Raw genomic sequence first — 27,171 nt, 5'->3', positions numbered from 1 at the left:
GGAGGGAGTCTAGTCTTCCTCAGGAAAGAGGTTGATTGTCATGGCAGTGATCATGAAGTAGATTTGACTGAAGGGTGACTCAGTGCAAATAAGAGAAGCCAAGTGTGGGGTCAGTACAGCAGCTTCTGTTGCTGACAGGAACCTGTATTTAATGCATAAGGTAAGGTGGTTTATTTGGGGTGAGGTGTAAGTCTGAAGAGCAGTCCGGCCGATGGCTTTCATCAGCTATTGGCCATAAAAATGTGTCTCACCATGATTAACCAAATGATGGTGCCTTGCTTAGCTGTAAAGAAAACAAATGTTTTTTATGACATTATTACTTGGGAATGAACTTGCTGAGGTTTTACTGACTGATAAATCACTAAACAGACAAACACGTGCTGCCTAAATGGAAGTTATAAAAATTATACTTAAGCTTTTTCCTTGCTTACTGCAGTGATTTCTCAGTTTGTCTGGGTCTTGCTCTAAATGTCTAATAGCTTTTCAGTCAGGTTTGATTTGTCTGGTCTCCACACCTCAGGAGCTTCCTGAGGGAATTCTTCCTGCTTGTGAAGAATGTGGAGAACGGTTTTACACGGAGAAACAGCTCAGTGGAGAGCGCAGCAAAACCAAACCTGCAGACTTCAGAGGGGGTGAAGCACTCTCACTGAGTTCTCAGGAACACTCCTCTGTTCTCAGGAGCCGAATTTGAGACTTTGAATTACACTGTCTAGGCTAAATAAGGGTATTACCTGATTTCTTTAAGGGGAAAGGACAGGCAGAAGTACCTACTTACCTTTCACTGCCCTTTGAAATTTGGGCTCTTATTTCCTAAATTTGGAACATGCAAGTAACACACAGTTGTGTTTCTCTCCCTAGACAATAGTTTAGTATTTAGAATAAGATTCCTATTAATGTTATTATGAATCAAAAAAAAAAAATCGGACATAGTTGTTACATGATGTAAATCAAATGCGCTGTGTGGTCTCAATTTTTCTTAGCATATACAGCATTAGAAGTATATTAGAAGTATTTAATTAGAAAAGTGAGACTGCCTCATTATACTAGTGTATTTTGAATATGTCTCTATATGGACAGACACAAGTTCTGTATGGAATCATAGGGTCATCATTAGATTGGAAAAGACCTCGAGAATCAACAAGTCCAACCTCTGACTGAGTACCACCATGCCTGCTGCAGCGTATCACAAAGTGCCACATCTACTTGTTTTTTGGACACTTCCAGGGATGGTGATTCCACCACTTCCCTGGGAAGCCTGTTCCAATGCTTAACGACTCTTTCAGTGAAGAAATATTTCCTAATATCCAACCTGAACCTCCCTTGGTGCAATTTGAGGCCTATAGAGGCCTAGCTACATTTAGGACAATAAATGAGTAAAATGAATTGTGATACAGTATTTGGAATGAAGATAACTTTTCATATTTATGAAAAAACATGATTGGCACTTCAAATGAAATACTTCTACATCCATGTAGAAGTATTGACTGTATATATTTCTTCTGATCCATCCTAATCTGCTGATCATGCAAACTTTCCTTACTCTCAGGTGAGGTCTTTCTATGTAAATAAGGTTCCCAGAAAATCTAACAGGACATGGGATGTAGTTGAATTCTACTGAAGTTCTTGGAAACTAATAGTCACTGCACAAGATGTTGATATACTTTTGAGTGGTTTGTGATAGTAGAATGCCTCGGAGGAACTATGCAGTGGCCAGGGCCTGCAAAATGGTAAGCAAGAAGTTTAAGACATCAGGGTGTAAGGTGTAGAAAGCATTTAGTATAAACTCTGCATCTTTGGTTTTTTTCTGGTTCTTAACTATGATTGTAAACCAGTAATAAATAGGTTTAAATAATGAGAGGTAGCACTATAACAGATTAATATATTCTGTAATACCAGTAGGCCAGAGAAAGTATTTATGTAATGTTAATTAACTCCTCTCGTTAACTAACATAGTTATCTTTTTTCTTTAATTTGAATTTCCAAAGAGGAATTCCAGTATTTTACTTACATGTAAATGAGCACAGCTGCATTCAAAGGCACTGAGGATATCTTTTTTTGTTTTTTTTACCATCTTTGCTTATAAAGACCCCTTGAAAACTTTTAAAAGTAGTGTAATTTATACAGAAATATTAAAATGTGCAGTTGTCCATCCAGTAAGTTGCTCTGAGTGCACGCACAGCTGATGTGCTCTGTGAGAATATTTGCTAAAGCCACCTCTGTCATTTCAGCATCCTGTGGTCTGCACGTCCATATGAAGGAAGCTTTGCAAAGTCCTATTCACTTAGGACTAAAGCTTATTATGCTTCTGAGTAAAATACAGGCAGGCATTTTCATTGTGAGCACAATAGAGTAAGTGGGGAAATATTGTACCTGAACTGCTGGATTTTCCTGACAATCTTGGAGAGTGCTTGTGCTAATATAAATCACATACTCTTGGCTTGACTAAGATTCAACAAATGGGAAACAGAAATTATTAATTTTTTTTTTTCAGGAAAGTTGAAGTCCATAATACCTGTTTATATTCTATCTCCGTTTTTTCAATTAAACTTAAGTGAATCTGAAGTAGCTAGATTTCGTCTAAATCCACACAGCTGAGGAAACCTGTGCTTGCTCTTTCTCTGAATTTTCACTGAGGGGCTTTTATCTCCCCCTAATCCCACCATTTCTGTCAGGACATAATCTCTTTCTCAAATTTACATTTTAATTACAAGGCCAGCTGAACTAGCTAAAATCAATAATGTCAGCATTCAGCAGCCTAACTTCAGCTGAAACCCCAGCCTCTCTCTTTCCTTCTATCGATCTGTCTTGTGAACATGGTCTACTTTATTGCTTCAGGCAAATAGGTGCCATTTGGTCAATTTAAACAAAAAAGGGGATTTAAACATTTTTATGATTCTTTCTCAGAGCTGCTATTGGAACAGTTTGAACCCAGGTACTGTACTTGTGTTAAATAAACCACACAGAGCAGCAGAATTCTTAATACGAATTTTACTTTAAAAACTGTACTTAATCTATATCTTAAAACCAAAACAAAGCATCCCCACCCTGACATTGGACACCATTCAGCTGGGGCTGTCTGCATGGTGACTCTTGTCTTTATCTTGTTTGCAAAAACAAATTTCATACACAAATATTCTTTTAAAACTCCATAATGGAGGTGGTATTACTGATGTTGTAGTGTATTTGCTTTTAGCTATTTTTCTGTTAATGGTTTAAAATAAGAAATCAATGAGAAAATATTTTGCTCTTGTAACTCTTAAGAATTCCTATATTGATCTTTTGGATGTGATTTTATCTGTCTAAATGTCACATTGTCCATTTATCTCCCTTGCCTTTTCTGTGTGTTGCTGACTGCTTGTCACTGCTGTTCCCCTCCTCCTCCCCAACAAAATCAGTGTAGTGAACAAGCAATCATGTTTTCTGTAAACAGCACAGGAAACAAGTGGAAAAAAAATAAGGGTTTCTGAGATCTTTATTGCATATGCACTTTTAATATACATGCACATTTTTCTCTGAAGATGAGAGAAAAGGTGCTATCTTCTGACACAACGTGCTATCTTCTGACTTTTTACTATTTGTAAATAGTACACATGCTTTAAACAATGCTTTTCAGAAAGTCTCCTTTTAAAAAAAAGTAAAAAAAGAAATTTAAAATTCTAAATACAGTCTAAGCAATTCTACATTGCAGATACAGTCTATGACATATTCTTCTCAGTTAACCTTGTTCATGCCAAAGGGCCTGTTTGTTTCTGTCATAAAAGGAAGTTCACTTTTCCAAATACTGATGATACTTAAGTATGGTTATAACACTCTTCTGGGTTAATTCTGCTTCACTTTGATACAAAGCACCTGAGAGGGGCTTTTTCCCTTTCCAACCTATGACAAGAGCTGAGAAGGAGCCCTGTCCTGCCCCCTTTTCAAAGGCATAAATTCAAAATTCCTGCATTATTATTTCACTGAAGTGCTGTTTTGAAAGAACATTTTTGTGGAGGCACCATTATCCCTTTTGAAGAACAAGTCTGCAGCCTAATAAGTGTAATGAGATAATTTCTTTTTCTATTTAGCCTAGATATTTCTCTGCTTAGATCCATCCTTTTATATTTAATTATCACTTCCCTTATTCCTGGTCCTTCTGCTAATTTTGAGACTCTTCCCAATGCACAGATCAGTCCTTTAAATTACTTTTTAACAATGTTCTTTAAAGCCTTGTTGACTTCAGAGAGGAAGTTGGATAACATGGTGAATGTGGTGTGTTCACAGCTTTCACAGGAGCGTGTGGAGTGGGCAGGAGTGAGTAAGTGAGTAGTAGTGTCAGGGGTGCTCAGCAGCATCACCAGCCAACAGCAGGGTGGGCTGTGGCTGCCAACAGCTGGGAGGCAGGGTCTAACCTCCAGTCTGAGGACATAAAAGCTAGAAAGGGGTGATCCCTCTTTGTATCACGGCTCATGCTAACTTCAGTTCCCAGGAACCACTGGACAGCTTGAGCAGCACTGTCTTTGAAGATGCACTGCCTTAGGAATCCAGCTTTGGTTTTGGAGTGTTTTCCAGAGAGCAGAATGAGAAGTTGGGGAAAAGCTGGGTTTGACACTGGCTTCAGACTACAGTGAATGTCCTACTGTCCCCTCTGCAATCCTTCCTGCCTGTGAATGTTCAGACTGTTGGGTACTTGCTGAAGTCTTTCTGGGACAGCTGCCAGACTGGTGCTACTGAAATACCCACTCTCAGATGTGTGTTCACCCCTGTGGGGTATCTACATGATACTCCAGTAGCCTTTTCTAAGGAGAGGTGGAATACATCACCCTGCCAGAGCTGGCTCTGGTCTCTTTATGGACATGGGAAAACACTCTCATACCCACATTGCATCTTGTATACTTACTTAGCCATCTTTCTCTGTGTCATGCACTGGGTAAGCAGAAGGAATGTATTGAGCTGTCATGGGAGAGGAAGTAGAAAGCAGAGAAGTCTCTGTGAGAGCTTGTTAACTGCTGTTGGCTTGTAGTCTCATCCTCTTTCCTTCTCCAGATCCTGTTTCCTTCCCTCATTGTTTTGAAGGAGACAGGTAAGCCATCTGCTGCCATGGTCATTGCTGCTCTTGCCCTTAAACGTTTCCCTTCATTGTTACCAGTAGAAGCCATACTAGAGAGAGACTTGTGATCTCAGATGGTCTGAGAAGAGTCCTCATCCTTGAGAGTATTCAGGGGTGCTCACTTTTTATCTGGAGGTAGTTGTATTCAGAAAATCTAGGAATTAAGTGACCATTTGCTATATGCAACAAAATTTAAAGGCTACACATGCATACAAGCCAGATTTAACTGGATGTTTGTTTTTGTTTCTTCTCTCCTTCTGAAAGGCTCCAGTTCTCTGGATTTTGAATTAGGATTGTCAGCTCTCTCTGGGGAGAGTATGTCCAGGAACTTGGTTAAACAGGAGGCTGACAGGGCATCCTTCTCAGTGCCTTGAGTTTGGAGCTTTGGAAAACAAAGACGAGATGTCATTCCCTGCACAAGGACTCAGTTCCTGATCTTGGTACTTGGAAAATGTAGACCCATATGTATCCAGGGGGTGGATCTTGATGGTTGATGCCACAGCACCTTGACCTGTGACTTGAGTCAGCAATGCCATGGGTTGCATTCCATAGGCTAAAGGGAATGAGTGGTGCGAATGAATCAAGGTCAGAATGAATTACTGAAACACTTTAAAAGGTGGAAAGAGGGGTCAGGGTAAATATTTCTACTTCTGTTTGTGAAAAATATGTTTTCCTCTGAAATGAAAATATTTTGTGTACCAAAGCCACCTGCCACTATGGGTCTTGCAATTTCCCGCTCAGAGGGCAGGTCTTAGGTATCACATTAGCATTTCCTTTTCTACTTGATGTCTTGTGATACATTTAATGACTAGCAAAACAAGAATACTTCTGGATGCAGCTTCAAGACTGGCTATAATTGGGCAAGAGACTAAAAGTGACATATAATGGCTAAAATATGTTAGTTAAACTTTGGTTGCTTTTCATAAGAAGGCTGAGATAATTTGCTAAAAACTTTAGTTTTGTGAAACCATGACCTTCTTGTATTAATTTAGAGGGTTTTTTTTTTTTGAGGGATGAGACCTTTCATTTCAATAAATTATTTTATAAGAAGGCTTTCTGAGGAGACAAATACAGTCTGTTACATTAGTGTGAGGGATCTCATCTTTACAGTTTTAGCTGTCATTGGCTGAAAAGTTCTCGTTTCCACTCCTGGCTAATAGAACTGCTTCTCTAGCTCAGCAGGTAGAGGCAAGTGCTGTCTTACAGCCCAGTGCTGACTCTCTAATGTGGCTGTACAAAGTAATTAAGTTGCCCCACAGTAATTAAGCTGCTGGTGCTGAACATCAGTGCCTGGCACTGCCCTGCAGAGGGGCTTGTTCCTCAGGTGTAGCTCAGGCCTTTACTGTCTGTGGAGCACACTCTGGGGGGGGTACTTACTGCTTCTGCCAGCACTTGGATGTTTCCTCTTGGCAAATTGTGTGGTTTAGTATCTGTGAAAAAAGAATGTTCTCTGGATAATTCCGTTTGCGGTTATATTTAGGAATTAAAACTCAACTCAGTGGTGCTGCCCCTTAACAAATCAGGAAGAAGAAGAGGCTGTTTTGTTTTACATTCTCAGTATGGTAACTGAGATTCATCAAAGAGCAGGGGTATGCCTCACATGTGCTTTGTTTTTTTCATTGGATGTGCTTCCCAACCAGCTGTTCTGGGTGATGATGGTTCCCCTTCTTATCAGTCCTGTGTTGCAGTGAATCCCCATCCAGATGTGGCTTCTCCTTGCCAGGATGGAACAGTTTCAGCAGGATTTTTTGCTGAGACACCACAAAGAATTAATCTTAGCAGACAGGAGGATATGGATGTGTGGCTTTTTTTTTTTTGCTTTCTCCTACTCTTAGATGTCTTTTGGGGCTCTAGGTGTTAAACAGTAGTGCCAGTAGTTCCTTTTTTCTATTTTACCTTAATATAACCCTGAGTACAGAAATGATGTACCAGCAAGCAGTTGTGACACTGGAAACTTATATACAAAAAGCAGTATTGCAGTTTGGGCAGACATGTATTGTAAAATCCTTCTCTCCAAGGTGAACGAAGTAACATCATTCTTTGTTGTCACAACATGTCATACAAATTTAAAAGTTGATTTGCTGTAGTTACTCAGTATATATCTGTTCCAAAATGAGAAAAATTTCACAGGCATAAATATCACAGAGTGGGATTGATGTCTAATGCAAACTGAAGCCTGTAAGACATGTAATCAGCACCCTGGGCTGCTTGGTCCCGCTGTGAGGGTGTGAGAAGTGAGTCACTCCTAAACATCAATTTTTTTTGCAGGGCTAGAACCCCAGGCAGCTCCCAAAGCTGCGGTGGGGAAGGTGTCAACAGGACCAGCTCCACTGAGCTCCCGCGCGCAGCCCAAAGGGAACGAAGATGAACTTGATCCAACCTGTGCAGCTGCCACTCTGAAACTCATTAGAGACAAACTGCCAAAGGTGCCACCTCCTCACACCAGGTTAGCTTGGTTTGAATTCTTGTAGAATCCTCTTGCTCTTGTGTTTATTAGTCATGACAGCACACAGGAAAGCATTCATGAACTAGGCAAGCTGCTGAGGCTGTCTTGGTTTCAGTTTGAAGTAACATTCATTGCTTAATATTTGGGATTTTGCTGATGATTGCACCAGGATCTTAAGGAATCTTTTACTTCCTGATTAATTTACTTTTATTTGGTGTAAATGGCCTTTATGAAAATATACTGTTCCCTTCTTTGCTAACAAAAAATTATATCCCTATTTATTCAGGCGTTTTTTTGTTTGCAGCCAAACAGAACATATCCTAATACTATATTAGCAACTAGTTGCAACCATCTCTTGGTTCCCCAATAACTTTAGCTGTCAGTGCTACCTGGAGGTGTTTTACAGTTGTTCATATTTGTTGTCAATCCTGTGCAAATTTTGGTAGACCTCCAGCCTTGCCTAGCATTTATCTGGGATTTGGGATAAAAATGGGAGTCACCTATTTAATGGCATTTCCTGGAAAGACACTTCTGCATTGGCCAGGAAAGCACCCAAAACCTAGCAAACTGGAATGTAATCTGCTTCATTAGAACTCCAGAGTTTGGAGTATTCAGGTGTACATTATGACTTTTAATCTTTAAAAATTTAGTGTTTTGGTACAGTGACTAAGACTGTGAAGCTCTGTCAGTAAGAATAATGAATTCTGTAGTGGTATTGCATGATGAGTATATTACAAGGTGGAGTTTTGTCAACAAAAGAAAGACTTTGCAATCTGTGTCACTGCCATGCAAACATGGGCATGAATTTACTATAGTAAGTTCTTTATAAAAATGATTTCCAGTACCACATCTGTAGCTCTTGTCTAGATCTAAGGTAATATTAGTGTTGGTCATCTGAAAAATCTAATGAAAACAAAGAAAAAGTTGTTGTGATCATTGCTGTTTTCTGTGTTGACTTTTCATCAATTTTCTCCAGTGAATCTGCAACTCCTGAGGCAGCAGCCTTGGAAGATCCTGACGGTAAGAGAAGAAAACTAGAGGAAGAAAGAGCTAAAGCTCCCCTCATGCCTTTTGGATTAGATCTTCACTACTGGGGAGAGGATCAGCCAAGTGCTGGGAAGATTCTCAAGTAATGCTCTTTTTCTTTTAAGACAAATTAAACAAATAAATAGATTTACTTGTACTCAGAGGTCATGCAGTGGGGTGACTGCTATTTCTTTTGATAATTACTTTTCTCCTTTCCCTTGTGTTGTAGGACCCATAAACAAAGTCAGAAATTCTACCTCTAAATGTTATTTGTTTTGAGAAGATGTGATACTAATTAAATATCCTTTGATGCTTCAAAGCACACTTTTTTTTCTGCTCTTTTCATGTGTGCAGCATGGAATCAGTTACTCCAATTTAAGTTGGCACCTCATTATGCAAAGTGCTCTACCCAAGTGCATGATAGACATTCCCTCAGCTGGAGACTTTGCTGTCTAAATAAGTAGCAGGCAAGGCAGGAGAAAGGCTGGGGAGGTGTCAGGGGTATTTTTCTTGACTTTACAGAGTGGTAGCTGAGGAAATTGATATGCTTATTCAGTCTCACAAGAAAAAGGTGGCAGTTACAGGATTTGAATTCGGATCTTTCACTTGCCATTCTTGTCTGGGAAGGTTTTGTGTTTCACGAGTCAGTGCTGACTTAGGGAAAGCTTGAGCAGTGCTGGGGAGAAGAGCTGGTAGGTATCCATCAGAACTTCTTTCTAGGAGTCAGTTATAAACCCCTTTTAGTATTTTTAAATGAAAGTTGGGATGCAAACTCTTCCCTTTATGTATAAGTTTCCTTTAAGTCCACCAGAACTTTACTAGCAGTGTGTACCAAACCTGGCTTGAAAAAGTCAAAAATCATTGACTGGCTGGGTTGCAAATGAAGCTCTTATGTTCTTAGCAGTATCACTGTAACTTAGTTTGTTTTCTTACCAAAACAAATTGAGAAAACCAACCCATGATCACAGAGTTAAAATAGTGTTGGCAGAACAGAACAAAGGGAAATCTACCCCTGTACCAGATTGCATAAAATGCTGAGTATCCTTTAAGTTAGTGAAAACTGGTGCACTTGGATAGATAACAGTGCTCTGCCACAGTCACTCCAAGCTTTGGGTTCCATCTCATGTGGTGTAGGCTCTTCAAAACCTGTAAAATGGTTAAGATTTTCAGCAGGGCTTTAAGAAGCATTTGTCTGTGATAATGCCAAAAAGGAAGTAAGGCCTTATTTTACATTGCAGATGAGTTACTCAAGTCATAAGTGAAATCAGAAGCATATTTCACTGCCTGTCTGGTTTGTGCTGTACTGTTTTATTTTTATGCTTCCCAATAAAATAGAGGGCACACTTCTGAGCCTTATAGTCTATAACTACAAATATGCCAATCTAACTAAAGATAATTTAAGTAACTCTGCACACACAATACCATTGACCCCGGCTATAAAATATATTTATTGAGAAATTAAGGTAGTTATTGGCCAACTCCTTTACCTTTTCTATATGCACACATACTGGCTCTATAAGATGCTTAGGGAAAAAAAGCAAATTGGAAAACAGGCAACATATATGGTATGTGTATGGAATTTGAATTTTTTAAATTTGAAGAGGAAAAGTCTTTCCACTTCGCTTCCTTAGTAGTATACTTACTTACTCATAGCATTTACAATAAATTAAGATTTTGATAGTGAGAATGTAGCTACCAGGAAGATGATTTTCTAAAGAAGTTTTGTTTAGCTGGTAAATGGTGATCCATCACCTTCTCTAGAAAGTGACAGTAACTGTGAGCTTGACAAAAGTTTGGGCTGAACAATTTTCCCTACTTCTGCCTTCACTCACACAACTCATTAAACTAGTTTAAGAACTCTTAAAATGAGTTTATGAAACTGTAGTAGTACTTTATATTTTTTTTTTTGGAGGGGTGGGTAGTGTATACAGCGCAGTGTTGCACTGTGTAGAGTCTGCTGTCAGCAGATTGTTTTGGATAGCATGGACCTTCTAAACTCATCTACCCTCCTCCTTGAATTAAATCAGCTTACTCTTGGGAGCAGAGTAGGATAGTTGGTGCAGCACTGATTCTGGCTAGGCTGTTTGAATTAGCCCATTTTGCACTTGCTTCAGGATCTCTGTATGTATCTGGTTTTAGAGGTTACGTCTATTCAATTTTTTTATAAGTTTCCCATCATTTTAGGGCTTAAGATGTTCATAAATTTGGTGAAAGAATGCAACATTTCTACAGTAGCTTGTCTTTCTTTTAGATTTTTGTTAACCATTATTTGTCTTGTATTCCTACTCATGTATTAAAGCCTCTATTATTTGGATCAGGAACACTCTATAAGTGTGAGTGAGGTGTTGATCTTTTTTATCTTTTGGTTGATTATCTGTTCCCCTTCTGATTCATCTTACAAATGTTTTACTTGTCACACGCATAATTTTTTCAAACAAGTAGCTGCCCTTTTAAAATGTTGCTTAACTTACAACAAGAAATCAGAAAACTTTGGGAATTACCACTGCATTTTTCTTCTCTCACCTGCTTGTAAATCATGTTGGGAGAAAGTAAGTTATATGCTTGTAGGAAACAATAGTATTTATTAATATCTGTGTAGGAATTAGGCTATTTTAAGTCCAGTCCCCAAATACTGATCAATGATACATAGAGTAAAACATAATTTTAATGTTTTTTTACATTTGTTGGATGCATATTTAAGGGAAGTGAGACAGAAAAATTATTAAATAGAACTGTTTCCTGATTGGAAAGGTTGGCATGCACAAGTGTTAAATGCTTCTTCATTCTCATGTAACTGTAATTTGATAATTTAGAGGGGAAAGGGAGTTCAGACCACCAGAGGACACTAGAATTTTACAAAGAGTTTCTGGAAGACTACCATGCACGTAAAAATCCTGCATGGTGTCTTTTTAGGAATGCTGTCCCCTCTGTGTGGCTGCAGAGTTAGTAACACAGAGCTAGCAGTCAGTCTTGTTTTCAGCACTGCATTAAACTAAGCAAATAATAAATTTATTTCATTCTTCTGTTCATTGTCTTGCCATATAATTCCTGAAGCTAAAATACTGTACCATTCAAATGTTAGACTAAAGTCATACTGATATATTAGAAAGACTCTTAGGGTTTGGGGTTTTTTTGTGTATGCTATAGTTTGCAGAAATGTGTAATTGAAAACTTTTTGTATAACCAAACATTGTGGAAACATATTATTATGTTTAATGCTGAACTAAGGTCCTCTGGAACTCTTTTGCCTTTATGTCCTAATTTACCAGAAGGAAGTTATTTGTACTTTATACAGGTTGGTATTTATCTGGAACTAACGAGGTGTATTCAGTGCAGAACTTACTGGATAGAATCAGTCTGTTTAATAAGGATTCTACTTGTTGAACGTTTTTCTGATGACTTGGCAAATCATGAAGATACTTCAAAATTTACTTAATCCCTTTTTTAAACTAGTTCTAATCTCTTTACATAGTTTTAAATGGTTAGCTGTTGCAGTAAAACCAGCACCTGTATATGTTGTGGGTTGCTAAGGTCAGGTATTTTCCTCTTCTTTTTTTTTTTCCCCTTGTCATCTGCTGAAAACTTGCTTAGATAAAATTCATCAAAACTCTTCAGGCCCTCTAAAGTAATTCTTTCAATTGCTGGCTTATGTGCTTTGCTGAATTGAGATTGGTGTGACTAGTGAAGCCAGTGATCACGGATGTATGGCTCTGTGGTCCACAGAAGGCAAAGTCTCAGAAGTAGGAATGACATCCAAGGATATGAATGATTGAGAGGAATTGGATGTGGATAGAGAAAATCCTCTCAAATAAGTCTGGAACTGATTGGGTGGAAGAGCTGTGTAGAAGAAAGGGATTGTAAAGTGTCCTTTGTGAATTTTATCTCCTTATTGAGACATTTATCATTTGGTATCTCCATTTTGCTTGTAATAAGCAGCAGACATGGAGGCTGGATTTTTTTTTTTCCCTTAGTTTAGCTGTATTTTTTTCCTCTTCAGATTCATATTTCCTTAAAGTTTAGGTGAGATTACTGTTGTTTAACATCAGATATCTTAAAATTAGATACCTAAACTTTAGCTAATTTCTTTCCATGATTAGGAGAAAAGAAACATTTACCATCAGAGAGACAATCATTGCCTTCTAAGATTAGCATCTAAAATGAGTCAGGTAATTGCCCTCTGCGCTTGCCTGTTTCTCATTACAGACTATTGGCAGCTTAGGGTGGCTAAAATGAAATTATATGAATGCTGTTGGGAAAATTTGGAAATACTACATCACCCAAGGGTCCTCGCTGCCCTTCCCTCCCACTCTCTATGTCCACTAACATGGCACTGATCTTCTCTGTATGTTTGCCTATATGTGTCTGTAAGTATAGGTGAGGTACCTAATTTTAAAATAGATTTTCAATGGATTAGCTGAATTTCCTAGAACACCTGCTAATTTTTCAGACTTACAGGCACTGTAAAGGAGAACCTGGAGGAAAGACTGTATAAAGCTCAGCCGATTGTTTGCTCTTTCCCTTGATCTCAGTGTATTGCAACATACTCTGATTTCAGCTCCTGCCTCTCTGCTGCTGCAGGAGTACAGTTAAGATCAAGCTGTTTCCTCCTTGATCTGTCTTGTGTTTAATCATAGAAGTATTTTGTTATGAAGAATGTTAACTACAGAATTACAAAGTTATTCACTGAATCCAATATCGGATAACTGACTCTAGATGTCTGATCATGAACTAAAGCCAAGTACTTGTAATAGCTTAGCAGGTTAAGCAGGAAATCAATACTAGAGAGACTTTGGTGATATTTTGAAAGCATCTTCATAATATAGGAGTCATAAGAAAGACTGGTAGAGTCATAGAGGTTTTTTAAATTCACTAATAAAGCTTCCCTTCCTTTCACATGTGAGTTCAGCACAGGTTGATACTGGCGTCTTTATGTGCTTTCTTACAACTTTGTGGGTAATTTTCATTTGTTGTTTTCCCAGATTTACATCTGAGCATCGATTTTGGGCACCCAGTGAAGTAGAAGAAGAGGTGGAAAATAAAGAAATAACGGAAATGTTAAAAACCAGATATATAACATTCGCTGGCAAGTTTGAGCCAGTGAAACATAAGTGTCGGGCACCAATGCCCGATGGGAGTCTGTGTGAAAGGCAAGATCGGGTTAAGGTAGGCATCAAGTTACATAACTTCCAAGATCTGTGCTATCTGAAGGAGATCTCCCTAAAACATACACATAAAAGTTTATTTCACGTTGTAAATACAGCTCAAGGGAGTGGAAGAACTCTGTGTCTGGAGAAGTTCGTTGTTAATATTTGCTTCCTGTGGGAAACAGCCTTTTGGTAAAGAAGCTGTAAACATTTAAAGAACTCTTAAAATGTTTTTGGCATTCATTATAGGTTATTTGTATTTTATTTATTACTGTGATGTGTGAGTACCTGGCAGTAAGGCAGAAATAGGTATTTTTTTCTGAAAATTTTTCCTTATTTAGGGGCATATTTGATATTAACTGGTTTTAGAAACTTACGTGTTTGAGGGGCAAAGAAGTTGTATTTACAAATTGGGTTTTATGAAAGCTAAATTCTACACAGCCTCAAAATTATGAGTTTTGTTGAGCAGAACTAGTTTGCTTAAATACTTCTAGTATCCCTGTTTTTCCTGTATTATCTGAGATTGAAGGATCTGAATGCACGGAAATAATTTAATGGGATTAGTGTAAACGATGCAGCATTGGTACCCTAGTTCCAGACTTAACAAAATGTGCTACCTGGTCTCCTGAAATAGGATATTTGTATCAAACAGACCTAATTTCTTTAAGATTCTGAACATATTAAACACATGATGTTTATGGGATTCTAATGTTTTCTAAGGGGGACTGGGAATCAAGTGTAGTTTTGTTGCTCAATTCCAGTGTCTGGCTTTAAGTTGTGTTGAATGAAATGTAAGCATGGGTTTCATGGGTTTTATTTTTTTCCTCTTTCTTTCTCAAGTGCCCTTTCCATGGAAAGATAATTCCTCGGGATGACTCTGGGATTCCTGTGAACGCAGAGGACAGAGCCAGAGAAGAAAAGATGAGGTTTGAGAAGCAAGCAGCCCAGCCAGGTCTGTGTCCTCATAGCATCTTAAAAAAAATTAAAATTAAAAAAAGTGTTAGGCAGAGGTGGGAGATACCTGTTACCTCTTTCACTCCTAACCACATTCTCCCATTTACATTCCAGGTGATTTTAATTTGCAGCTCATTTGCTCATATGATGAACATGGATACATGTGTACACAGAATAAGGTTAACATTGCATTTGTGCTTTATTTCCAGTAGTTACTGCAATGTTCCCAACACTGCTCAGGTAGAGGAGTTATAGCCTTTGTCTTTAAGGAACATTTTTATCAAGGATGATTAAACCTATTCCCTGGGAGATGCTTGACAGTAACTGTTCCATGCTTCTGAAAAGAAGTCATCTAATGTTGCTGGTACCTAGCAGTGGTGATTTGTGCAATATAATGATGATATTATTGGGATTGTTGTGTTCCCACGAATACTGGGAGAAGATATGTTTTGTCACAGTGTGAGAACTTGTTTTTCCTGTATCTGTTCATATCTTTCATAGTCTATGTTTCCCATATCTACAGACTTACTGTTTGTGTTTTAGAAGGAGAATTTTTGGCCTTGTTATGCTGTGCATCTGTGCAGCATTGCTAGAAAATCCTCTGAGCTAGAGAAGTGCTCACCTTGGGCTTTACTTTATTGGCATAATAACTATTCTGCAAGTTCTAGTAGGGATGTTTGTGATGGGCTTGAGGAAGGCAGCAAGCAGAGCTGTGCTGTCTAATTGTTTACATGTTACTGTGCAATACTCTGGATTTTGATTTTAGGCAATTGTGGATGGGCAACAAAATTAATGGCCTTCTCCTTTCATCTTGGCTACAGCTTTCAGGTGTAGAGGGGAAGGCTTATCCTTCCCCAAGGTTATTATTTGAGCATTTTTAGGCAGAGTGCAGCTCTGGACTGCTAGGTAAGGAGTGCAGGGAATGAGAAGAACAGCAGGCAATGAGTACCTGGGCAGGAGGACTTCCAGGGGGAATAAGAGACTTTGTTGCAATAGTACAACTAAACCTCATTAATGATAGACAGAAGATACCTGGGGGACTGCAACGAGGAAGGCACTGAAAGTTGATAGATTGCAAAGGAAGACAGGAGAGAGGGATCTGTCCAGCAAAGACATAGCGTATAATTGGAGGGGACAGATTTGTTTTCAAAGCTTTTCTTTAATCTTCCTTCTTCCAGCAGGACTTACTTTTCTCTGTTTTAAACTATTTATTTTAGGTAAGTATTCTGCATTCTAATTAAACTCACCCATGGGCATTTGCATTTTGATTTCTTATAGAATACTCCCTTGAAGGAGTTAAGGTGTGACTGACTCAGTGTTTCAGAGTTAGACATATTATTAACGAAGCTACTGAACCTTCAATAAAACCTCTTCTGATCTGTATTCAAAAAGGTCCATGTTGAATTAATGTGCATTTAAACACACAGCTGACCCACCCAGTGTCCTTTAGTACTGGTTTGACCATCTTTGAGTGACTGTGCTTGGCCATCAGAGCACCACACCAGTGCAGCAGTTACTGAACACCACCTGGTATTTGCAGGTGTCAGAGTGCTACTTTTCCAGGTGGTTTCCATCCCTGTCCAGGTGGAGTAAGTGTTTTAAACTGGCACCCAGCCAACAGCATGGACACTGTTGGATTGTCACAGCGAAACCAGGGCAGGAATGTGGATGTTGTGTTGAAAAGGAAAGTTCCCAGCTTGGTTATGACGAACTAAAACTAGCAAGTTAAACTAGTAGGTGTACTTGAAATCTTGAACTAGAAACTAATACTCTGGTATAAAAATCACTTGCACTGAAAAATATTGATTCTTTTTTTTTCCCTGTGAAATTGCCATTGCTTGAGGCTAGACACAGTATTTATTTTTATTACAGTGTCAGCTCGGTGTTGTTAGAGGCTTCTCACCTCTGGCCCACAAGGATGTGTATGTTAGTCCCAAACCAGTGTTGGCATTGCATTATTGAGTGTGGTTGTTAAGCTGAGGTGTCACACAAAGGTCCATCCCATCTGGCTGGGGAAATACTACACAAGCTGTGGCACTTAATTTACTGGACAAAACCTTCCAGGTTTCTAAAGCCATACATATACCAGATGTCACTAAATACTTTTATCCACTGCTTTTTGTTGCTTTCTTTTTTTCCTGTGCCTCACTGGTTTTATATTTGCTTTATAATATTTTCATCAACCTTTGAAAATGGTTTTTTTGTTTGTTCGAGGCTTGTGGTTTAGAGGGGTGTGTTTGGTTAGTTTGCACTGATGTTTGGATTTTGGGGTTTTTTTGTTAGAAAGATCTTGGAGCAAGTCTGAGCAGTGTTGCTATGGAAAATATGCAAGTGGAAACCCACTGTACAGGGAGTGTTTTGGTCTTATGATTGCCAACAACATTTAATAATGATGACAGTTTGAAAAATGTTGAAAAAAAAAAAAGAATTTGGGGCTCAATTGTGGGGTTAAATCGCACCAAAATTCTTCCTGTATCTCTTTCCTGCTGGATGGTAGGTTTATTCTTATCTTTATGTGATTAAAAGGGGGAAACAGTTATATAAAAGTAATGTAGTTTGTGTGATAATGACTATGTTTTGACAACACTGTCATTGTTATTATGGAGCATTTTTTTATCTTAGTATAAAATTTTAAACTCTAGCTAATGTCCACAAAATGGTGCTTTGGGCTCTCCAGTCCTGGAACAGTGAATCAGGTGGGATTACGCTGACCCGCTAATCTGCAGCGTTCATCCTTTTCCAATAGTTCGCACACAGGAGCAAATTAAGTGCCTATTTTTTGTGTCAACCCTGAAGAGTATCTGGTTTTTCAGCCCTTAGTGACTTGTTAACAAACAGGTATCAGGACAGGCTGGTGCAGGCAGGCCGCTGGCCACTCAGATGTGAAATAGCATCTCTTTACTAACTACAGTATTGATTCCCGCCTACCCTTGCAAACTGTGTAATTTTCTTTTCCCTGCTGCTAAACTCAGTAACAATGTATGAAGAGCTTTAGGGGCCCATCAATGCTCAAAAAGCCTGCTCTTCCCTGGCATTCTATTGATTTTTCTCAAAAGCTTTTAAATTGCTCCTTCATTTTCCTCAAATGCTCATTTCATCTCTACTGGATGCCGGCATTTTTTCGTTGTGTTTAAACAATTGCTCCATTCATGGGGTTCCTAAACTGTGACGCCTTCTTATTACTGGGAGATAAACTGTTTAGACAGTTTTCCTTAATCTTGGATTAATCGTTGCTGTATCTGAATTGTGCTGTTCTGTATTCCTTCACTTCAAAAAAAAATAAAGTCTGTGAGGTCTTATGATCTATCAAGTTTATGTGTTCCATTTTCTCCCTTTTTGCCTCTTCTGCTCAGCTCTTGAACAGCTTCGTTTTCCTCCTGCTTTTTGGTGTGTTGGATTTTAATCAGTCCTTGCTTTCATGTATGATAGTAGGTTAAATCTAACTTTTCCTTGGAAAATTGCTCTGGTGTTCCTTAACACCATGTTCTTAAGTGAGAACATTGCCTCTGACCTTCCTGAAATGTTGTTACTGGTATTTGTCACACTCAGGGACCATGTTGGTGTATAAAAGAAATTGTATAGTCCTTTAGGACTGTTTATTTCTCTGTATCTACAAAGATGTTAAGTAAGAGTAGTAGACTTTTTGTCTTACAATTTCTGAAGGCTGACAAACATGCAGGAAACTGTGATGAATGACTGATAAGTCCTGTTGTTAAAATACAGATTATGCTGAGTTTGGAGCACGTTCTCTTTGAAGTGGTACTTCCTACATTTTTTTTTCAACCTCGAAATCTTTATAATTCAATGCAATTTTCCTGGATTTCCCCCTTGCAGATGTCCATCCTGCAGCCACATTTTTACTTTGTACTCTGTTACCTTGTTCTGATACACAAGACTCCACTAAAGGTGGAAGACCACAGCTTCCTCAAAGAGTTTCCAGTCTAAATTGTTCATGCTTTTTCCCGTGGTGGCATCTAGGATCAGAATCCATTTACAGTGTATGGCTGGATACTGAAGCATTAAGGTTTTGATAAAACTGTAAAAAAGGGTTTTGATTAGATAAATTAACTTGTGCCATTGTCAAGAGGAGAAACTTGATTTAGATAATTAAACTGAGGAAATGTGGGATGCTTAGAAAGTAGTATCTTTTTTAGATGCAAAATGCGGCCCATGGAAACAGGATTGTTTTGTCCTATTCAAGAATTTTATTCCAGTTCATGCTTTAAAGCAAATATTATTAATGCAAAAAAGTCATAATGTTGTCACCCCTACTCTGCTCAAAAGTTGACATATTTAATTTTTGTTAGGTTTATTTTTAGGCTTATTCAGAATTTATTTCTGAAGATAAGTTCCTCAGCTACATTTTTGGCATTTTCAATTTCTAAATAATAATCACTCTGTTTATGTCACCTCTCCCACATGGGATATTTTCCTTGGAATTTTGCTAGTATACAACTGCTAAAACTTGACTGAAGTTTTCCTACAGAACAGTTTAACCCACGGCAGCCAATAATAGATACTAACCCCAGACTGGCAGGGCTTTTTCATCAAGATCTGTCATTTTGGCCAGCTGCTTTATCCTCCCCTTCCCTTGTGTGTGCAACTTAGAGCACAGTGAGTCTGCCCTTGTCCAGTGGTGACAAGAACCTGTTCCTTAGGAACTGCAAATCCTCCCTGGGTTTGGAGTTTCAAAGTCCATACTTTGTCTTTTAAACAGAGTGGAGGGATCCAGAATTCATGAGAGAAGTTGAAGCTGCTACAGGACTGGATCTTGGTTCCTCAAAAAATAATGGGAAAGGACAGAAGAAGCAAGGGAAGAAGAAAAAATATCCGAATCTGACAGACCTGAAGCAACAGGCGAACACTTCTCGTTCCCGGCTTGAGAAGAAAGTCTTCAATAAGTAAGATGCTCATGTTCTCTCAAGCCCATTAAATTACTGTTTCTGTTTTGTTTCAACAGTATTTTCTGTTTCTACATTAACATGCACTTACTAAACAGCTTTCTTGGCTGACTGCAGAGCAGGAATGTCTTCCATATGTCTGAAGGATAAAGAATAGCAGGTACTGATGACTAAGAGAGAAACCATTTCTTTGAGAATGGTTTTCAACTCATTTACAAAATTTTCCTATGGAAGACTTTTTTCACCCTTTCTCAATTTTTTTAAAATCCTTTAATTGCTGGGTTGGCTGCTCTGGATGATCATTTATTAATCAAATGGATGATACTTTATGTGTGCAAACAGTACCGGAGCTGGAAAGATGATGATGTGTTCTGAGTGACACACCTTACAGCATCAGATGTGCTGTAGTGGTATCGGTGGAGGGAAAATGAAGTTTGTCATTTTGAAAGCCTAAAATGGACTGTCCTGAGCAGAACTTCAGTTAATAAAAGAATCCATCAAAACCCCTTGGCTTCTGGTGTGTAGCAGTGCCTTGGCTGTTGCCCTCGAGCCTCTGGTGTGTGCTCAGAGACCTTCCCAAACTTTTGAATACTGCTGGGCTTCCCTTCTCCCACTCCTGGCTATACTGAAGGGCTAGCTGGGCCTCATGCAGAACCTTCCAGTCCAATAGGGACACACAGGGATCCCTTCCTGTGTGTTATTCAGTGTCACACTGCCATTGCACTTTCCTCCTCCCTCACTGAGAATGTGCATTCAGCTGTTTAAGAAAAATATTCAGATCCTCGTTCACTTAACCCTTACTGTCTTCTGTAAGTATCAAGGGCTGGAACTTGCAGTTCTCTTTACTGTGTAAGAGTTTGGGGATGATTATTCCCTGTACCATAGACATGTGGTCATGGTATTGTTCCCTCCATGGTGCTGTTTCTGTCCATGGCCCTTTCCTCCCAGCACATGTGCAAACAGCAGCTCTTGGCCTGCATTTAGCTTCAGAAGAAACTGTTTGTGTGGGGTTGGCATTCACACATATCGAACCAACGTGTGTCCATGACTTACACAGGCATAGATGAGTTAACTTTGATTAACCTTAAAGCAGGCACAACAGCTCAGGTGGATGTGGTAGCCAACCAGCCATCACTGAATGGGCTTTGGAACATACAGTAGCTCCACGTGTCCACTCTGTTATGCCATTTCTGATGTCTGTTCTTCCTCAGATGTGGCTGCAACATAAATTTGCCTAAGCAAGCGCTGGTCTTTATCAGATGGGAAGCAGCTGCAACTTTTTTAAGAGTTTCACATGTCAAAAATGAAGTAGTCAAAGGATAGTGAAAAGTTGTCAAATCAAAAAAGCAAAATTATTATTATTATTATAAAATCATTAGTGGTGGGTAATTCCCTAAACATACTGGGTGAGTTCAACAGTGTCCAAGGCACAATATTTTTTAAAACTCTTTATTTTCCCTTTTCTGATGTAATGGTTATAATAACAGAGCCAAATCCACGTTGCTTTTAGTTACAGAAATACCACATTTTCTGTGAAATTCTCATGTCACCTGATCTTAGTTAGAACTCAGAGACCTACAGTTCTAATGATCAGAATTCCATGTCGTGGTTTACTGTGGTTTGTGCTAATGATTTTGAGTGTGTGTTAGTGCCAGGCATAGGGAATCAAACCTGTCATGTTTTTAATAGGTTTCATGCTTTGCAGCACTAAACAAGATGATAACCTTGGCTCCTTATAACAACCCCAAATTACTTGAAATGTATAGGTGATAAACCCAGGCTCTGGTCTGCCAATAAAGCTAAGTGGAACTGCACACAGATCATCAAAGTGGGATCTCCTTTCATTTACAGTATCGCACAATCCAGTGGTGCTAATGTAAAACCTACATGACATGAAAGTGTCAAGGCCACTCTGCACTGCTAAAGGCTCACTTTTCTCCTACCAATTAGGTAATATTTGAAGTGCAAAACCATGACCACATTTTCCTTACTCTGGTAACTTTAATTGGCAGAATTTTGTTAAAAGTATAACTCTCCTGAGGTGTTTTTTCAGAATGTTGGTTTTCATTGCAGTTGCTGCTGAGAAAATCTTTAATCCCACCATTTAGAGCATTATTAAGAAGGAACCTCTGTTTTCAGATGTTTCAAAATGGCTTTTGAAATGAAGCTGTTACAGAGAGCAGTTGGCCAAAACTGAAATCACCTTCTTTTGGAGATAACCATAGGAGCAGAGCTGGAATAGCCTGGGGGGCCTGATCCTGAAAAAGGCTGGGGCACACTACCAGGTGCACATCTTGTCTTCATTTTACTGCACAGCTTGCAACGTTATCAGAAGTGATAAAGGCAGACTGTGACACCATAGAGTCTGACACCACTGGACCTGAGACTTTGTGTGATGGAAGTTGCCAGCTGCATTTCTGGTGTAGGAATCAAAGGAGACATCAGTCCCTACCATGTTCTTCAATGGGACAGAGTCCCTCAAACCAAGCCCGTGGCTGCTCTACCTCCCACGTTGGCAGAGCGTCCAGGTCTTTACCTGGAGATGTGTTAGGAGATAACTTCCTTCATAAACAGAGGCAGGGTGACATCTGAGCACAGCTGGAAATATCAGCCTCAGATCGCTGAGCTTTTGTTCCAGAGGCAACAAAAGTCTTCAGTAAAAAGAATCCAGGCAAGAACAAGGCAAGGTGCACTCAGCTGTGCACAACAGTGCTGAGTTTCTGAGGGGACAGATGTTCACAGCAGAGCATTCTCTTGACTGCTTCTGCTGCCTTTTTTTCTGCTGTCTTACTCCTCTGGATTTGCGAACCCATCCTCTGCCTTACCAGTTAGAGGATATACAACCTGCTCTCTCTATACCTTTTATGACAATCTATTCATGCTGTCTAGGCATCATTTTTCCTCACCCTCAAAATCTCAGCTGTGTGATCTCCACTCAAAAGGTTTGTGGAGGGAAAAAACTGAAGTTTCTCCACTTACTCAGTTGAGAAGTAGAGCAGTCCCTCCCAAAAGAAATCTCCGGGCACCACCTTCACTGGGAGGAAACAATGGCAGCAAATAGGGCAGCAACAAGGAGGCAAGCCCTCACTGGTTTTAAGAGCACCAGAAAGCTTAACAGCTCCAAAGTTTATTCCTTCATTTCCTTTTTTAATCTAAAGAACATTCTAGAGCCTTGTACGAGCACAGCAGGCACTGCAGAGGGCTCGAATGCTTGCCCATCCTGAGGCAGCAGAGATCCCATTCCCGCTTTTTATAAGATATTGGACACACTATGCTGACTCTAGGCACTTCTGCAGCAGTAACCTATCTCTCTGCATGGATATACACAACACTGTGTGGTGTCTTCCCAAACTAGTGTTGTGCTTGTGGATTGAAAGTTGCTGCTCAGAAATGGGGATGCTGCTGGTGTGAGCAAAGGAGTCTTTAATTTGGCCCACGTCTGATAAAATGCGGTTTTACTAACCTGTGAAAGTTCCTAAATGAATTATAGTTCCATGAAGTGAACAGCAAACCCTTCCCTCACACATTCTAGACTGAGGGTTGGATTTCATAAGGGTTTCTGGGTATTGGTTTTTTAAGATCCTGTTAGGTACTTTTAGTTATCATTTCCCTGAGAGCAGTTAGGTGCATTTGAAGATCAAACTTGCTGTGTGTGGCTATCAGAAATAATGCTGGGAGGATGGAAGGCACAGCCATTAAACTGAAAGACTTGAATTTGTTTACTCCTGTTAATAAAATCATTGCTGAATTAAACTATTTATATTGCTGCAGCTAATTTAGTTAACAAGACAAATTTGTTCAGCCTCATCAATGCCGTGTTCAGAAGCTTGGTAGTGATTAATCATGGTTCTTTTTTTTTCCCCCCAACATCCATAAACATTCTCTGAGATTGCATAGACTCAATATAATTATTATTTTTTTGTTTCTCTTTCAGAGGTGCCATGAAACGGGTCGTGAAAGCCATGAACCGGGTGGACCAAAGAAAGCACGAGAAGTTTGCCAACCAGTTTAACTATGCACTGAATTAAACTGTTCATCTTCTTTGCCCTTGAGTGCAACTGAAAAAAAACCTTGATCAAAGATGTTTGTATTTATACTAAAATACTGTGCAAGGCACATTTTTACAGGGGTCGTTTTAAAATTGTTTCCAATTTTAACTTATTTGATAGTGAACATTAATTTTGGCAAAAGTGTGGTGGTACAGAATGGAATGCATTTAACAAGTTGATAATTATTTGAAATGTACATGAAATAGAGATGTTTTGTGACTTGTACTCTGGGTAAAATCTTCACGTTTCGGGGGTTGGTTTTTTTCTTTCCTAAGGGACTCTTGTAATTTATCCTTCCTTTGCCAGTATGTGTGTTTAATTTGCCTACACGCTCATGCCTTCAGAACAAAAAAAGATACCTTAAAAACAATTAGATTTCTACCACAGGTGGCAATGCATGGAGTGTTTGCTCAGCCTACTGTTCTAGAAAGTGTGCCACAGCAAGCAGCACAGTGGTTCCTGTAGTACTTCTAAAAACCTCTTGTGTACACATTGAAAAAATCCAAATGTCTTCCACTCATGAGTGGAGTTTGATTTCAGCTAATTGAAATTTGGTAGCTGTGGCACAGATGGAAGCACTGAAATGACACAGGTCATCCTGGTCTGCTGCTTGTCTTCCCAAGATCATGTCCCAATATCTTTCAGAACTACTCCTGGAAGGCATGTTGTGAAAGTCTGTAGAAATATGCAGAATGTGCTCCATGAAGTGAAAGTATGAAATTTAAAAAAATTATTCAAGTAGCTCACTGTACTAGTGAACTGCCTAGCTTGGATCAGTTACAATTACATTGGGCTGAAGCCTGAGAGTGTATCTGAGGATCCAGATATAAACACAAGCATCTGGACTCCTCCAATTCCAGAGATTTAATGTGCATACTGAGATCAGGCAGCGGGATCCACTGTGGGTTGTAGTTCTTGGCTGGGTCCTTAACCAGACCTCCCAGACTTGCTGTGCTGGCTCTAGTCATGTCTTAAGGAGAATGAATGAAACATTGACCAGTGGTGCTCTTGCAAGATTTCATACTGCTTTAAGGGTGAAGGAAACGCAGAGAGCCAGGAGGACAGTGTCTGAAAATCAATTTCAAAGTGAACTGCAAAAGTCTTCAATGAAACACTGAATACAAAATGGAATGGATTCTATAGCTCTGTCTTAGTCACTCACCTGCTGGACGTGTTACCTCATGCAGACTACAAGAATTAAAAATGGAGAAAATTTTAACAACTCAGTGTAGTTTCTGGCCACCTCAAACAAAAGCTAATTAAAAGTTCTGCCAAATACCTTCTGACTTGCAAAACTATTGCTTAGAAAGCAATTAATGCTGAATCTGGGTAGTTTATCTTGTGAGACCTCTGCAGTTTGGAAGACATTTTGTTCTTTAGCACAGGTTGATGTACTTTTGAACTACTGAAAATAATAAAAAGCCAAAATTTCCAATATTATCTACTGCACTGGAAAGCAAAGCCACTTCCACTATGAGTCTTGCTAATGCAACAGCGAAGACTTAAGGTGAAAACGTAGGTAAGGATAAACCAAGTTCATCATCATGTCAGTTGAATCAGCTTCTGAATTGACTTGATTTCCTATTAATGATAAAGTCACACAGGAAAAAAATATAAAACAAAGACCACACATTTGAATGTAATCCTGGTCACTGGATGCTTCGATCCCCAAACAGTCCAGAAGAAACGGACACGTGGTGATTAACGTTCCAAAGAGCCACAAGGGTCACTGTGCCACTGTTCCAGGGATTCCTGAGCCTGCACAGGCTGAAGGTGTTAAATTATAAATTCTGTTTTCTCTGCTCCCTGTGACAAGAGTGGGGAATTTGTATTTTGTGGTGACACTTAACCCTTCTTTGCTGGTTTAAGCAGCAAATGTCAGCACTAGAAAGTGGAGTTCCCGTTTTGGGCCTTTAATAAAATGCCCAGGGACTGAGATTGGAAATAGAAGTGGTAGAAGTCTGAGGGGGGAAAAAAAAAAAAAAGTGTGGTTAGTAAGTGATGCTCCATTATAAGCGACCTGGTCAAGTGGAATGTGTCTCTTCCTGTGGCAGGGGGGTTGGAACAAGATGATCTTTAAGGTCCCTTCCAACCCAAATCATTCTGTGATTCTATCATGCTACTCAGTCATGTCAGTTCTAGAATCATGAGCTAAAACTTCCTTTCTGGACTCAGTTGTCTAATCTACTTGTTCCTATCGTGTCACTATATGCTTTCCACCTTTCCTTATTAAAAGCACACATGCATGAAAGAAAAGTGTTTTCCTGGAGTGCCTCTTTCATGCAGAAAGAATTTGCAGAATTAAGGTTTCCTGGCAAGTGACTCAGACACAGGTACCTGGACTTTGGGCCAGGTTGGTGGCCAGCAATGACTTTTTCTAAAGCTCTTCTACTTTTTTTTTTTTTTTTTTTCTGCCTTTTTTTAATTTTTTGTTGTAAGAGGTTCCCTTGTCAGGTAAGGAATATACTCAGTTGGATACAAAATTTTTTCTTCCTTTCTGCCTTGAACCAAGACAAACCATTGACCCTTGATCACACATCCCCTGTAGCACTTCCTTTTTGTTAGCCTGGCCTCTTGCCAGTGTGTATCTTCCCCTCATCTGGTGTTTGACAAACCCTTTCCCTCCTATGTTAATTATTGCCTCTTTTAATCCAGTTATTTCTCCAAAAGAGCAACTCAGCATATGTACACACAACAGGTGTTGAATTTTGTCACTTAAACATTCTCATTAGATCTGGTCAGACATAATCCTCAGGGTTTGGGGGAGCTTTCTCCTCTTCCTGGGTATAGCTGGAGGAAAAAAAATTAAAAAGGCATTGATCTCCAAAGATCCAGTTTACCTTCACTAAATAGAAATCCTTTTAAGTTCAAAACAGAACAATCTGCTTTTTAGATACATCACACTTCTTGTGTGTCACTTAACAGCAGTTTACAAATTTGAGGTCTCTGAGCTCTCTAGTTCTGCAAACGTCTTAATTGCTCAACTGATTGTGCAACATTTCTACTGGGACTTTTCCTGTGCTCAGGGCTTCTGGGAAAAAAAATAAATACAAGTATCATTCACATAATCTCTGTGTGTGTTTTTGTCTTTCTAACTGGGACACCTTTGCAGTTGTACTTCTGCCCACTGGGGATACTGCGTGTGATTCCCAGGTATCTGAACACCTTGGGATGATTTGACCCTTGGAGTGTTGTTGAGGTGAATAGTTGTAATGCAGGTTGAACACTGTGTGTCCAAAGGGACTTGTGAGCTGTGCTGATGCATCTAAGTCATCCTTCTTTAACTAGGGCTGTTTCAGTGGTAAAACAAGAAGTGAAAGCAAAGACTTCTCCATGGCTATTCTTACCTGAGAATATGGTTGCATCTGGGAAGTGAAGGGCTGGAAGGAAAAAGACTGTGGCATGTATGGATTTGGTGCTGTTTAAGGTTGGACTGAAGGGTCTGGTCCTCTAATACAAAGTGCTTAGTGACATAAGCGAGCTTGGTGTGGAGCTTCTGAATAAAAGCAATCCTTCAGCACGTGCCCTCTGAGGTTACAGGGATGAGGAGTCCCTACTCATCTTT

General features: G+C 39.3%; 1 protein-coding gene across 1 annotated transcript in view; it reads left to right on the top strand.

Moving 5' to 3' along the window:
• UVSSA (UV stimulated scaffold protein A) overlaps positions 1–26,674 on the top strand; it is a 54,965-nt gene extending 28,291 nt beyond the window's left edge. The window contains exons 8-13 of the mRNA XM_051798565.1: positions 7,355–7,532; positions 8,509–8,661; positions 13,538–13,721; positions 14,543–14,654; positions 19,374–19,557; positions 23,492–26,674. Coding sequence (XP_051654525.1) covers positions 7,355–7,532; positions 8,509–8,661; positions 13,538–13,721; positions 14,543–14,654; positions 19,374–19,557; positions 23,492–23,585 — 905 coding nt within the window. The 3' untranslated portion in view covers positions 23,586–26,674. The remainder of the gene's footprint in view (positions 1–7,354; positions 7,533–8,508; positions 8,662–13,537; positions 13,722–14,542; positions 14,655–19,373; positions 19,558–23,491) is intronic.
• The last annotated feature ends 497 nt before the right edge of the window (positions 26,675–27,171 follow it).

This window comes from Manacus candei, unplaced genomic scaffold (assembly GCF_025592945.1).
Source record: "Manacus candei isolate 608988 ecotype Guabito, Panama unplaced genomic scaffold, ASM2559294v1 h1tg000048l, whole genome shotgun sequence".
Classification (NCBI taxonomy): domain Eukaryota; kingdom Metazoa; phylum Chordata; class Aves; order Passeriformes; family Pipridae; genus Manacus; species Manacus candei.
Note: the sequence above shows the minus strand (reverse complement) of the source record. Positions and strands in the feature narration are given on the sequence as shown.